We start from the raw sequence: 15799 nt of genomic DNA, 5'->3' as shown, positions 1-15799 counted from the left end.
GAATCATAGACTTTCTGTTTAACTTTCATGTTGAAAAATAGTGCTGTAATTGTATATGGGACCACTGGTGTGGACTGAGAGAAATCTATCCAAAGATACCCTTAAGAATAAAGACCAAAGCCAACAGGCCACCTTCTAAAACAACCTACTAAAGACAACTATATCATCTGCCTTCCTGTTTTCCTAAGCCATGAGAAATACTGATTAGTTTAGAACAGGGATACAGATTGAACTCTTATTGTTTGAAGTTCCAGAATTGAAATGTTTTCACATTAAAATAGTCATTGAGTTGTTCATTCAGTTCAGTCCATGTATGTATGTATGTATGTATTTATTTATTTTAATGTTTATTCTTGAAAGAGAGGAAATTCTTGAGTGAGGGAGGAGCAGAGACAGAGAGAGGGAGATATAGAATCTGAAACAGGCTCCAGGCTCCAAGCTGTCAGCACAGAGCCTGATGCAGGGTTTGAACTCACAAACTGTGAGATCATGACCTGAGCCAAAGTTGGACACTTATAACAGACTGAGTCACCCAGGTGCCCCAGTCCATGTATTCTTACATAACTGTTCTGTGGTCAGATTCATTCCTTTCTGGAAATCATGGAACTAATTTCACAATATAAAATTATATTGGGAGAACTTCATTTACTTTTCCTAAAGTTAAATAGGTATTTTTGTTCCAACAGTTGTGGTTTCTAGTTAAATAATCATAGATAATTATTTTTGAGTATCTACCATTTTGTCATGAACATTTGATTCTCTGGCTGCTGAACATTTGATTTTTTTGGAGTATTCTCTAGATCTTTACTGAGTACCTACTTTATGCCAGTCCCCATGCTAGATGCTGGGGGTGCAGCGGTGAGCAAAAGCAGACAAGGGAAGAAGATTGCTACAAAATAAGGGTACTTGCTCTTTTATTCTTTAATAATATCTCTCTTTGGTACTCTGTCTCCTTGAAGCATCTTCTCTAAGGATATGTACATAATAGAGCATACAGGAAATACTTCTTTTTAAAAAAAAAATTTTTTGGGGGGGGCGCCTGGGTGGCGCAGTCGGTTAAGCGTCCGATTTCAGCCAGGTCACGATCTCGCGGTCCGTGAGTTCGAGCCCCGCGTCAGGCTCTGGGCTGATGGCTCGGAGCCTGGAGCCTGTTTCCGATTCTGTGTCTCCCTCTCTCTCTGCCCCTCCCCCGTTCATGCTCTGTCTCTCTCTGTCCCAAAAATAAATAAACGTTGAAAAAAAAAAATTAAAAAAAAAAAAAAAAAAAAAACGATCTCGCGGTCCGGGAGTTCGAGCCCTGCGTCGGGCTCTGGGCTGATGGCTCAGAGCCTGGAGCCTGTTTCCGATTCTGTGTCTCCCTCTCTCTGCCCCTCCCCCGTCCATGCTCTGTCTCTCGATGTCCCAAAAATAAATAAATGTTGAAAAAAAAAAATTTACAAAAGAAAAAAAAAAATTTTTTTTTTAACGTTTATTTATTTTTGAGACAGAGACAGAGCATGAACGGGGGAGGGTCAGAGAGAGGGAGACACAGAATCGGAAACAGGCTCCAGGCTCTGAGCCGTCAGCACAGAGCCCGATGCGGGGCTCGAACTCACAGACCGCGAGATCATGACCTGAGCCAAAGTCGGCCGCTTAACTGACTGAGCCACCCAGGCGCCCCCAGGAAATACTTCTTAAAAGATAGGGGAAAAAAATAGTAATTGATGTCTGTAGATTAAGTTGAGTTTTAGGTTTTAATTAAGCCTGATAGGGGCGCCTGGGTGGCTCAGTCAGTTAAGCATCCGACTTCGGCTCAGGTCATGATCTCACGGTCCGTGAGTTCGAGCCCTGTGTCGGGCTCTGTGCTGACGGCTCAGAGCCTGGAGCTTGTTTCAGATTTTGTGTCTCCCTCTCTCTCTGCCCCTCCCCCGTTCATGCTCTGTCTCTCTGTCTCAAAAATAAATAAACATTAAAAAAAAATTAAAAAAAAAATTAAGCCTGATAAAGGTGAGAATGCAGAAGAGAAAAAGAGGAAAGTAGTTGTAATAATGGGATTATGAACATGTACAAAATTTATTTTAAAAGCTATTTTTATAAGTTTTAAATACCTGATGTTTGAAATACTAGCAACTGAGGTAGATATTTCATAGAATCTTACAGCTGGAAGATTTAGGGGATTCATCTACCCAAAGTCTCTATCAATGCAAGTATCCCTTTGTTAGCATCCATTCATATACTCCCTGATCATTTTCAGTGAGGTGAAAATCATTCCCTCACTATCTGTTCTGTTTTGGAGACAACATTAATAACTTAAGTAATTAACAGCTAACTTTTCTCTTACTTTCTGTGTGTTGATCTTAGTTCTGCCTTTTTGAGCTACAGAAGTTTAATTGCTTTTCTACATCTCTGTCTTTAAGATATATAGAAACATGTTCAATAAGTGTTTTTCGAACAAACAAGTGCCTGGCCCATCACAATATCTCTTCTGGATACTCTTAATGGGGAAATTGCATGAAGTCAGTTTTGTAAAAACAAACATAGGCAGTCAGTGTAACGGCGGGGACCAGTGATAACCAGTTCAGAATGGTTTTCACTGTTCTCCTACAGCGCCAAACACAATGTTGTTGTTGTTGTTGTTGTTGTTTTAAAGTTTCATTTATTTTGAGAGAGAGAGCATGTGCACATGTGCAGGGGAGGGACAGAGAAAGGGAGAGAGAGAGAATCCCAAGCAGGCTTCACACTGTCAGTGCAGAGCCTCATGTGGTGCTCAAACTCACAAATCATGAGATCATGACCTGAGCCAAAATCAGGAGTCTGATGCTTAACCAACCGAGCCACTCAGGGGCTCCATGATGTTTTTTATAAAGACAAATGAAACAAACATAATATAATCCAAATTCAGATATATATTGGACTTTAGATAATGTTGTTTGATTTTTTTGAGAACACATCTTGGCTTTCTAGGTTAACATTTTATATGATGGGATTGGCTTCCCCATTAGCCCTATACCATTGAACCATAGACAGTCTGAAACCCTGGCTAATGGTAACACTTTATTTAAGTTAGAGTTTACATTTCCTGAACACACACACAGGGTTAAATAGTTGGAAGTACTATATTAACTCTCAGGAAGTTAACCCCTAAATTAAAGTATGCCATGAATAATCCATAATGAGGATAAGCCTCAAATGGAATAATTGAGTTGGTGCTACAGTACAAATTTGGTTCTCATATGAGAAATTTAGAAGAGTTTTATTTAGTATTCCTTTCTTATTTAACTGTGATCTGCTGAGAAAAATTGCATATTTTTTCTATCATGTTCATAAATTTTTTATGGCAGGAAATTGGTAGTTCAGTTTTACATTCCCATACTTAAAATAATGAAGGGTTCAGAAAAACCTTTGTTGAATAAATAGATAATTGTATAATAAATCTAGTATGTTTGACATTTTATATAGTTTTTAATGTTCTTTCTTCCTATATTAGTGCTGAGTGAAGATCCTGTAATCAGCCTGTGTAGACGCCCCCTAAGAAGCCCAAGACCTGGTAAGAGATTGTTTTGTCTGTTGGTTTAAATGTTTTATAAATATAGCTTTATTTTTAAATAGGTTAGTACATGTATTCATATGGTTAGAAATTTAAAAGTTATTATAAATACATGGTGAAAAATTTCCCTGTCCCTCTGTCCTTTACCCACCTAGCCTCCTCATTAGAGGGAACCAGTGTTTTCAGTTTCTTAGGTCTTTTTTTAGGGATATTTAATGGAGCTACAAAGAAATTCATGCATAAATGATATTTTCCTTCCTTTTATCACAAATGTTAGCCCAATAAACACTCTTTTCTGTACCTTCTTATTGTGCTTTTATTTTTACTTAATCTATTGAGACATCTTTCCATACGTACGTGTATGTGTGTATATATGTGTGTGTGTGTGTGTGTGTATATATATATATATATATATACACACACACACACACACACATATATATATAAAGGCCTTCCTCATTGTTTTTAAGAGGTTTCTATGATTCTTTTTGTTAGTATGATGATTTTAAACTAGGATCAGGGGCTTTTTATTTTTCCCAGCATAATGCTAATAAAAAAATCAAGACCGAGGCTTTATAGCTCAGTGCTATCAAATTTTTCTGCCTCACTTACATTTCTTTTTGATGAAAACCTCTAACAAGTATTGCCCTTAAGTTGATTTCATGACTGTGAGAGATAACCAATAAAGGCATCCAAGCAGTCTACTTCTGCTTCCTTGTCAGAGTTCATTAGCACATAAGGGTGCTTTATCATGGGAACTAAAGAAGAACCTTATTTATCTTCACATTAGGTTTCTACTTGATCCTTCTCTTTAAGAAAGAATTAGGATGGGTTGTTTTTTTTTTTTTTTTTGATAGATAACTGTCGTTTTAAGTATTACAATGACAAAGATCTGTTAAGGTTTTGATGATGAACCTGTGGTAAAGGACCACATGATGCATTTCCTCTTAAGCTCTAATCATTTTCTTGCTATCTCTCTTGCAGATTCGGCATACAAAACAAATGGAAATACTAAAATGAGTGAATTAGGTTTGTTTATCTCTAATTCTTACAGGTTCTTTTCAAGGGTTTTGAGGATCAGAACACAGGAGTATACACAGTTAGTCACTGGCTTGAGAATATTTCTTTGTTCATTTTCTCAGCTTGTGGGACACTGTGCCTATGGCTATGACCTTTCTTATTGCCCTGATTCTTATTCTGTCTGAAATTATGTCTTTTGTTATTTAAGTTCATATAGGAACATGTAATACAAACACATTTTAATTTTTATTAGACTTTGTTAAATTCACATTTCTATGAGAAAAAGGAATATCAGCTTACCAATTCATAGTTTTTCTTGAGTCAGAAAGTGAATTAGAGATTCACTTTCCAGTGTTTGCTTTGGTGTAGGACATGAGATACCCAGATCCACAGTGTTAAGAGAACCTACATTGATTGTGGTTAGACTTAGTTTTAAGTTACAGTATTTTTCTAAATTTAGAGATGAGTCAAAACGAAGGAAGCTTCCCCTTTTTTAAAAAAATAGCTGCAACTTTTTAAAAATTCATCTTTCAGTTAAACTCGGGTTGACTTCTTGGAGACTTCAGGATAGTGTCTGAAAGTGATCCTTACAGTATGCAGTTCATCATGTGTACTGGTACCCAGTAGAGTTTCTCAAGTGCTTTATTTAAAAACTTAAAAAAATTTTTAAGTCATAGTTTCTTAATTGGTAAAGAACTTGAAGTTGAAATAATCCACTTTTACTCTTTATGCTAGAGTTAGAAATGATTTTTATAAGTACTTTATAGTGAGAAGTAACTTTTTAAGAGTGCTTTCCGGTTTAAAGAACATTTCTGTGGGATAACAGAAAATGGCCTCCTCTGATTCTTTTTTTTTTTTTCAACGTTTATTTTTATTTTATTTTTGGGACAGAGAGAGACAGAGCATGAACGGGGGAGGGGCAGAGAGAGAGGGAGACACAGAATCGGAAACAGGCTCCAGGCTCCGAGCCATCAGCCCAGAGCCTGACGCGGGGCTCGAACTCACGGACCGCGAGATCGTGACCTGGCTGAAATCGGACGCTTAACCGACTGCGCCACCCAGGCGCCCCTGATTCTTTTTTATAGTAATGTTAGTACCTCTTAGAATATCAAAAATGACTGTTCATGGAGCTTGAATACTAGTAATATCCCCAGACTGTTCTTTATAGTCCTTCCTGCTGCCCCACTCTGCCTCTGTTCTCAAAAGCATATTGGCATTGAATAATCTTAAAGGTACCACTCTTAAAGGTGTCTATGCTGTGAGTCAGCCTCTAGTTAAAATCTGACCTGCAATCCTGTTTTTGCACAGCCTGTGAACTAAGAAAAGAGACCTTGTGTGGCTAGCAAAGCCTCAAATATGTTTACTGTTTGACCCTTTATGGAAAAAGCTTACCGCTCCCTGGTTTATACCGGTGGCAGGAATAAAGACAGCAAATCACCCAAACAGTCATTTGTTTGTTCTAAGAGTAAATTCAGAGAGTTACATACTTGCCTCAACATAGATTTTTTTTTTATAGCACTCCACCCTAGCCTGTACTGACAGCGTAAGAAGACGGGAGACACATGGACTCCTGTGTTCTGTCTAGTCTTCTCTTTGAGAAAGCATCAGAGTCTCATTTGTGAAATCTTCATGTCTTTGTCCCCAGACAAAATACAAAGTATGAGTTCCTTGAGTATCCTTCACTTCACTGCTCACACCAACACATTCAATAAGTCTCTAGGAATAGAAAACCTTATAGTACAGATATACCTGGAACTTTGTGTTTTCCTTTAAAACTGTAGCTGAGGAAAGGAAAGTGGTATAACTAGTGGTTTGTCTCTGCCTGAAGAGATGGTTGTATGTGATCTATTCTTACAACAAAGAAATGCCCTAGGTCTTCTGAAAGTCCTTTTATTAGTTGGTTGAGATCATTGGAAAAGTGGTACCTCCTTAACAGCTCCTTTATTTATTGCCATTTGTCTACTAAATGCCACAGCCTTTATAATTTTGTTTTCCTTTTGGGCCCACTTTATTTGGGAGCCGGGTGGCGAGGGCTCTAGGCCTCCTGGGCCCACAGCAGTGCTCACTGGCACGTGCCGTGCCACCCAGAGCAGCATACCGCTCCATGCTGTGGCCTGAGTACCACAGGCGGCTCACACCGCCAGAGAACAGGGGGCTGACGGTCCGTAGCTCCTTCGGCCACAGCTGGTTGAGGGCGACCCCCTTGGTCTAGGCCGTGAAGACGGCTTTCTCAGAGGTCTTGTGGGCCCGGTGAAATCGCATCCCTTTGTGGACCAGGTGTAGGCGAGGTCAGTGGCCAGTATGTCAGAACTAAGAGCCAGTGCCATGTTCTCACCGTGAATCTGGGGGACACCAGTTGGGGGAGTGGTGGGTCCTGGGGACCCTAGGTGGTGAAGCTGCCACCCCAGGCCCAAGGCTAAACCCCCCCGCAACCCCACCAACCTTAGCCAGGATGTCCCCAGCTTTGAGAAGATCTACTGTGACCCAGCCTATTCTCTCTCTGTTTTGCCACGACTTTTATAATATTTTAACTTTTTTTTAATTGAAGGTATTATTACTCCAAATAAGAGTTGAATTTCTCAAAGCTTCTGCATAAGCATAGGGAAGAATAATACCTTTTTTTTTTTTAATTTTTTTTTTTTTCAACGTTTATTTATTTTGGGGACAGAGAAAGACAGAGCATGAATGGGGGAGGGGCAGAGAGAGGGAGACACAGAATCGGAAACAGGCTCCAGGCTCTGAGCCATCAGCCCAGAGCCTGACGCGGGGCTCGAACTCACAGACCGCGAGATCGTGACCTGGCTGAAGTCGGACGCTTAACCGACTGCGCCACCCAGGCGCCCCAATAATACCTTTTTTTTAAAAAAAAGTATTTTAACCTTCTACACGTAGAAGCCAAGAGGTTTAAAATGAAGGAAGATGAATGCAAAACAGGGAAATAAAATGAAAACTTCTCATGTGGTACTAAATGCTACTGATTCATCATCAGATTGTATTTAAGTATTTATGCATTCTTTGTAGCTTGGGTTAAAAAGGTGAAAATGTAGAATGTTTAAAACCTTGCATGAATCCTCATTATTAAGCACTAATTTCACACTATTTTCTTGAGTTGTTAAGTCATGTTTTTTTTGTCATAGTATGAACAATTTTAGCAAAAGTCTTAAAGGTTTTTATTCTGTGATACAAAAGTCTATTCATTTATTAAACAAACATTTATTTTTAACCACCTTCTGTATGTATCAGTGACTGGCCTAAATGCTGGAACCATAAAAAGCCATGATAATTTTTTCCCCTAGTTCTTAGAGTACATGATAATGGAAAAAAAAAGAAAAAAAAACAAGTTAGATAAATTAATGTTGTAAGTGTTAAAATGGTGGTATATGTATTTGATAGCCTAGAAGAGAAGTGCCTTATTCTGCAGGAGAGGCTGGGAAGGTTTCATGGAGGAAATGGCATTTAGGAGGACTTGAAATTCCTGACCTTCATGTACCAGAATGAAAACCACAGTTAAAAAGTCTATAGCCAAGACAACGAGTAGACTGATAACAATGATGATTATTGTCAAATGTATAGAACATGTAATTCATAAGATATTATGGATTATGCATAAGGCACAATATTAGTAATAATATTGAAGACAGCCTTGTTTAACAAGTTATTGTTCACCCTTTGAATACTATTGATATTGTTAGCAACATAAAATTCTTCAAAAAAATTTTTTTTAAGTTTATTTATTTATTTTGAGAGAGAGACAGCATGAGTGGGGAAGGGGAAGAGAGAGAGGGAGAGAGAGAATTCCAAGCAGGCTCCATGCCACCAGTACAGAGCCTGATGTGGGGCTTGAACTCACAAAGCCACGAGATCATGACTGGAGCTGAAACCAAGAGTCAGACGCTTAACCAACTAAACTACCTAGGCGCCCCAGAAACATAAAATTCTAAAGAAAAGACCTTTGGACACTAGATTAAAGTGTTCAGAAATCCACGATATATTAAATACTTGAAATATAATGATATAAAAAATAAATGGGGAGCTCCCTTATATAAGTTGGTTAAAAAAAATTCTTAAATTCTCCCCATGCTAATTGGACAACACATAAACAATAAAGGAGATTTAATTTTACTTTTATATGAGTGATTAATTACTAGGTGATTTGGCTCTGAACAAATTGACCTGGAGTTTAAAAAGTACATGGAAATAAATTATATCAGGATCAAAAAGGGAGGGATTACTGCACTATTCATTTTCTTTCTGGTGACTCAGTGAAGAAACACACAGATTCTAAAATCAATTTAGCCTAAAATTTTGCTATACCAAATAATTTTTAAACTATATAAAACATAATGTTCAAATATAGTTGTAACTTTAGCAAAGCTACTGTTACATCTTATTTTTTAAGTTTATTTATTATTTTGAGAAAAAGAACATGTGTATGCTCAAGTGAGGGAGGAGCAGAGGGGAAGAAAGAGGGACCCCCAGATGGGCTCAGACTCACAAACTGCGAGATCATGACCTGAGCCGAAATCAGATGCATAACTGACTGAGCCACCCAGGCTCCCTGCAAAGCTCTATTTTAAACGAGTTACACTTAGAAGTTATTGGAACCTCTTGTATTAGAAGAGTTCAGCCCTCAGCCTTTTCTTTGTCATTAATTCAAAAAATTGAGAGAGACTTTTGGTTTTCCTCCTGTTCCACGTGTAAGAAGCTAACCTAGCAACGAATAAACACAGCTAAAAATTCAAAAGCTCTTTTTTGGATCTGTGAGAAAGGAGAGAACACAGGGCAAACCCCTGCCCTCAAAATTGGAGAGAGATGCAAATACAGGAAATTGTGGCTTATCAAGAGCTCAGGCTCAAAAGTGGAGATGTCTCCAGGAACCAGTTCTGGGGTAGCAAAATCTGAACTGTAACTGATGAACTGCAGGAGGCTTGGTGTGCAGAAGTCTGAGTTAAATATTCCAAGGGGACCCAGTCATGGGGAGTACCCCACTAGATTTTGAGGTATACCTCCAGGGGCTCGACCAAATTCCCATATTAATATCAGAGAAAAGTCCCCTCATGCTTCAGCAGGGGGGGTGGGGGGGTGGGGGGGGAAGAATCATTTTGAAATATGCCAGAGCACTCTGTTCTTAATAAGGCCTGCCTTCAGGGCAATCTAGTTACCCAGAACCTGACCTACTGGGGTATTATCAGCCCAACTGACCTGGGGAAAGGAAAATACTCTATTCCAGGCCACCGTAGACAACATGTCCCACCTAAGGAGAAAAGAAAACCATTGAGAGCCATTTGTGGCATAAATTCACTAAGAGACTAAGACCTAATTATAGGACTATGAAGCCCTTTCCCTTTCTCTCTGGACCTCATCATCACATTACTAGAGACCTAGTTACAGAAGTTCCTTTTACCCAGTACATCATGTCCACCATCAAGACAAAATCTTAACATTAAGATATGGTATCAAGACATAATGAAAGGCAAAAAACAATTTGAAGAGACAAAGCCAACATCCGAACCAGTATGGCCAGGGTGTTAGAAATATCAGACCAGAAATTTAAAACGACTATGATTAGTATGCTAGGGATTCTAATGAATAAAGTAGACAGCATGCACAAACAGATGGACAATGTAAGCAGAGATGGAAATCCTAGGAAGCAAAAAGAAATGCAAGGGATTCAAAATCACTGTAATAGAAATGAATGCCTTTGATAGACATATTAGACTGGACTTGACTGAGGAAAAAATTTCTGTGCTAGAGGGCATATTGATAGAATCCTCAAATAAATGATAATGTGATAGAGGTGTTAACCAGTGCTATGGTGGTAATCAATATATAAATGTATCAAGTTAACATCTACACATACTTACACAGTGTCATATATCAATTCTCAAAATACAGTTCTCAACCAAAAAGCAGAGGAAACGACTCAACAAAATGGAACATCCAAGGACTATACAACTATAAAATATTGTATATAACATACACATAATGGGAGTGCCAGAAGGAGGAGAAAAAAGGAACAGAAGAAATACTTGAGACAATGATCTAGAATTTCTCCAAATTAATGTCAGACACCAAACCACAGATTCAGGAAGCTCTGAGAACATCAAGCAGAACAAATGCACAAAAAATACACCTGGGTGTTTATCATTTTCAAGCTACAGAAAATCAAAGATGAAGAAAACCTGAAAGAAGTTATACGAAGAGAAGACACCTGACCCATAAAGGAACAAAGATAAGAATTACATCCAACTTCTCTTCAGAAACCATGCAAGTGAGAAGAGAGTGTGGAATGAATGATTTTAAGTGTGAGAGGAAAAAAACCACCAAACTAGAATTCTGTATCTTGCAGAATTATCATTCAAAGGGAAAGCCTTTAACCAGGCTAAGAATAAAAAAAGAAAAGAGGTAAACTAAGGTAAAAGGACACAAGTTAGTATAGATTTCATGAAAATTAAAAGGATAATATAGAAATACTATGAACATGTTGAAGCCCACAAATTTGATAATCTAGATGAAATGGACCCTTTCCATGAAAGACACAATCGGCTAAAACACACAAGAAGAAATAGATAATCTGTTATCTATTTAAATACATCTATATCTATTTAAATACATTGACTCAATATTTAATAAATTTCCGAAACAGAAAGCACCAGGCCTAAATGAGTTCACTGGTGAATACTATCAAATATTTAAAGAAATGAATTATACCAGTTCTCTAAGGTACCTTTCAGAGGATAAAAGTAGAGGAAATACTTCCTAACTCATTTTGTAAGGCCAGCATTCCCCTAATACTAAAACCAGACAAACACAAGAAAAGAAAACTATAGATCAATATCTCATGAGCAGATGCAGTATTTCACAAAACATTAGCAAAATGAATTTTAAAAAACTACAAAAAGAATTAGGGGCACCTGGCTGGCTCACTTGGTAAAGAACATAACTCTTAATCTTGGGGTTGTGGGTTCAAGCTCCACATTGACTATACAGATTACTTTAAAACTGAAAAAAAGGGGCGCCTGGGTGGCGCAGTCGGTTAAGCGTCCGACTTCAGCCAGGTCACGATCTCGCGGTCCGTGAGTTCGAGCCCCGCATCGGGCTCTGGGCTGATGGCTCAGAGCCTGGAGCCTGTTTCCGATTCTGTGTCTCCCTCTCTCTCTGCCCCTCCCCCGTTCATGCTCTGTCTCTCTCTGTCCCCAAAAATAAATAAAAACGTTGAAAAAAAAATTAAAAAAAAAAAAACTGAAAAAAAAAACAAAAATGCTACAACCAAACAGGATTTGTCGTAGGTATAAAAGACTGGCTCAACATTTGAGAATCTATCATATTAACAGACTAAAAAAGAAAAAAACACATAGTATTAATAGATGCAGAAAAAGTGTTTGACAGAATCCAACACCCATTCATAAAACTCTCAGTAAACTGGGAATAGAGGGAATGTTTCTCAAATTGATAAACACTATCTACAAAAAAAACCTTACAGGTAACATAATGGTGAGACACTGGAAGCTTTTGTACTAATATCAGTGCTAAAAAGGAATAAGCCATCAAGGTATGATATGAAGGAACCTAAATGGATATTTAGGCATAGATGCCCCTGCTCACCACTTCTTTTCAACATTGTGCTGGAGCAACGTAGCTAATGCAGTAAGACAAAGGGAAGCAAAAGGTATACAGGTTGGGAAGGAAGAAATGTCTTGGTTCACAGGTAACGTGATCATCTGTGTAGGAAATCCAAAAGAATGGACAAAAAATAGGAACTAATGAGCAATTATAGCAAGGTTGCAGAATGTAAAGTTAATATAAAAAAGCCAATCACTGTCCTACATACCAGCAATGAACAAGAAAAATTTGAAATTAAAAACAACACAATTTACATTAGCACCCTTCTCCCCACCGAAATGCTTATAGGTATATATCTAAGAAGATATGTACAAGATCTATGTGAGAAAAATTATAAAACTCATAAATGAAATCAAAGAATTTACTTAAAACCAACGGAGAGATATTCCACGTTCATGGATAGGAAGACTCAGTATTGTCAAGAAGTCAGTTCTTTTCAACTTAATCTGTAAATTCAGTGCATTCCCAATCAAAATCCCAACAACTTATTTTGAGAAAATGATTAAGTTCATATAGAGTCAAAAGACCCAGCATAGCCGATACAGTATTGAAGAATAAAGTAGGAGGACTTAACCTCAAGACTGACGGTGAAGCTTCAGTAATCTAGACAGTGTGGTATTGGTAGAAGAATAGATGAATAGAACAGAATAGAGAACCCATAAACAGATCCACGTGTAGTCTACTGGTCTTTAACAAAGTCAATACAATGGAGGGCAGAATCTTTTCAACAAATGGCTAGAACAACTGGATATCTACATGCAAAAAAAAAAATCTAGACACAGACCTTAAACCCTTTGCAAATATTAACTAAAAATGTATCACAGGCCTAAATGTAAGTTTTTAAAAAAAAATGTACAAAACTCCCAGAAGAAAATCTAAAGGACTTTGGGTATGCTGATGCTTCTTTAGATGCAAACAAAGAGCACAACCCATGAAAGAATTGATAAGCTGAACTTCAGTGAAGTTACAAACTTCTGCTCTGCAAAAGAATGACAAGAGAATAAAAACATAAGACACTGAGAGCAAATACTTGCAAATGACACATCTAATAAAGGACAATTATCCAGAGTATACAAAGAACTCTTAGAACTCAACAATAAAAAAAAAAACCTGATTTAAAAAATGAGCTAAAGACTTAACAGACACCCCAACAACAGATATACAGATGGCAAATGAGCATATGAAAAGATGTCCTACATTGTATGTCATCATGACATTATGTCATTCTTACCATATGATCCAGCAATTACACTCTTTGATATTTACCCAAATGAGTTGAAAACTTAATGTTTACACAAAAGCCTGCACACACGTTTATAGCAGAATTATTCATAATTGGAATAATTATTGGAATTATTCTACTTGGAAGCAACCAATGTGTCTTTCAGTAGGTGAATGGATAAACTGGCACATCCAGACGGTGGAGTGTTATTCAGTGCTATAAAGCACTGAGCTATCAAGCCATGAAAAGACATGGAGGAACCTATATGACTGTTCTGGAAAAGGCAAAACTATTGAGACAGTAAAAAGATCAGCGGTCATTGGGGCACCTGGGTGGCTCAGTCGGTTAAGCACCCAACTTCGCTCAGGTCATGATCTCACAGTTTGTGGGTTCGAGCCCCGTGTCAGGCTCTGTGCTGACAGCTCAGAACCTGGAGTCTGCTTTGGATTCTGTGTCTCCCTGTCTCTGCCCCTCATCTGCTCACGTTCTGTCTCTCTCTTTCTCAAAAATAAACAAACATTAAAACAAACAAAAAGATTAATGGTCATCAAGGGTGTGGTGGTGGTGGTAGGGAAAGGATGAATAGGTGGAACACAGAAGGTTTTTAGGGCATGAAAATACTCTATGATATCATAATGATGGATACATGTCATTATATGTTTGTCTAAACCCATAGAATGCACAACACCAAGAGTGAACTGAAATGTAAATTAGGGTCTTTGGGTGAACATGATGTGTAAATGTAGATCCATCAATTTTACCACTATTCAACAAATATACCACTCTGGTGGGGGATGTTGATAATGGTGGAAGCTATGCATGTATGGGGCAGGAAACATAAAGGAAATCTATCTACCTTCCCCTCAGTTTTGCTGCTCTTTCTTAAGCTGCTCTTTAAAAGAAAATTAATAAAACAAAATAATTATCATTAAGTGCTGAATACATGCCATTATAAATAAGACTGATGCAGTGGTAGATGGGTGGTAGACTAGAAATCAGAAGAGCCTGTATTCAATTCCTTTTTTATCACTTGTTCATCCTGACACCCTTAGACACGTCACTTAATACCATAAACCTTACCTATGAGAGTCCTCTTGTGACATTAGGGAATCAGATAGCAGATATGAAGGGTTTTTTTGAAAACTAACTGGCAGCATGCAAATATCAAGGAAGTAACTATTATTAAGATAATGACTAAGATGTAACTATTGGCTCTTAAGAAAACATCTTTTGTTTGCATGCTATGTGAATAGTTATATAAATGAAAATAAACTCTACAAAAGGGATAATATGTGTGTTATGGAACGATATCTTTTTGTATGAGTGGAAATATTAATGAAAAAATTTTAAGAGAATAGCAGTAAGGCAAGTTTGATTTTCCATTTTTCTGCTTGAAAAAGAAAATTGAAAAGACAGTTTCCCTTATGACCCTAGATTAAAATGGAATATAATATACCAGGTCCTAGCTTTATAAGAGTGACATAGTATTTGCTGTTTTGGTTAGTTTTTTCCTATACCAAAAATATTGGCAAATGTATTTCACATAATGATTTACACTTGCCCCTGTCATAGTGGTAGTTTGACCAGTGTTATATTAATATAATTAAACTGATCTGAAGAAAATATTTCCAAGTTCACCGTATAATGTGTTGGCACTTGCCTTCCATGGTATTGTTTTCCCCTTTTGAAAAGCAAAAGGGGTTAAAAGCAACAGAGGGAAAGCTGAAAAGAAAGATTTCAGCTTTGTGAGCAGTCTGATTCATGCCACTTCTCAAAAGATCACTCAGCAATATTTTAGCCCAGTTGTACAATGCCGCCTTTGGGTTTATCTCCCTTTAAATTTTTTTTTTTTAGTATAGCCTATATAAAAATACTGTGTTTGATACACGTTGCTCATTTATCTTTGTCCAAATTCTCTGGCTCTGAAAAAAAATAGCGTACGTGGATGTGCTGGAGCTAGGGTTTCTCTCCCTTTCTTCTTCTGGACATACTAGTGCAGTAAAGAACTGATTTGTCTTTTCCACCAGTATGATGGGTTTCTCAAGACGGCATGGGGAGTGTGGCAAATAGGAGAATGAGAATTCAGTAAACCTATAGGGACTGGAATATTTATCAATGGAGAATCTCATGCTTTCTACAAACAGGTTACAGTTTTAGAGTACAAACGGAACTGCGGCTGAAAGAAAAATAAACTCTTCCTGATTCTAGGTTGTATCGTACTTATTTCTGAAATAACCTAAAGGGAAATAACATATTTTTTAACATTTAACAGAAGAAAAATTTTAGTTGGTCTGTCTTTATGTTCACTTCCCTAAATTGTATGTTATAGATTACATATTATATATTATATAGTTATATATTGTTTATTCCTAAGCTTTAGCTTTTGATGTCATGTATGATGTGTTTGC

The 15799-nt window shown here is 37.5% G+C and overlaps 1 protein-coding gene and 1 long non-coding RNA gene across 5 annotated transcripts in view; one reads left to right on the top strand and one right to left on the bottom strand.

Annotated features, from left to right (window-relative positions):
• TOR1AIP1 (torsin 1A interacting protein 1) overlaps positions 1-15799 on the top strand; it is a 47220-nt gene that overhangs the window by 6532 nt on the left and 24889 nt on the right. For 2 of the 4 annotated variants that reach the window (XM_043568312.1, XM_043568310.1), the window contains exons 3-4: positions 3467-3526; positions 4511-4555. In XM_043568312.1, coding sequence (XP_043424247.1) covers positions 3467-3526; positions 4511-4555 — 105 coding nt within the window. The remainder of the gene's footprint in view (positions 1-3466; positions 3527-4510; positions 4556-15799) is intronic. The other 2 variants (XM_043568313.1, XM_043568311.1) reach the window with 1 other exon arrangement.
• Positions 5629-7888, bottom strand: LOC122476070. The gene is made up of 2 exons (XR_006295381.1): positions 7399-7888; positions 5629-7161 (listed from the first exon to the last, which is right to left on the bottom strand). It is a non-coding gene; the product is annotated as an uncharacterized LOC122476070 (long non-coding RNA).

This window comes from Prionailurus bengalensis, chromosome E4 (genome assembly GCF_016509475.1).
Source record: "Prionailurus bengalensis isolate Pbe53 chromosome E4, Fcat_Pben_1.1_paternal_pri, whole genome shotgun sequence".
NCBI lineage: Eukaryota > Metazoa > Chordata > Mammalia > Carnivora > Felidae > Prionailurus > Prionailurus bengalensis.
The sequence above is the reverse complement of the archived record's forward strand: the minus strand, read 5'-3'. Positions and strand labels throughout refer to the sequence as shown.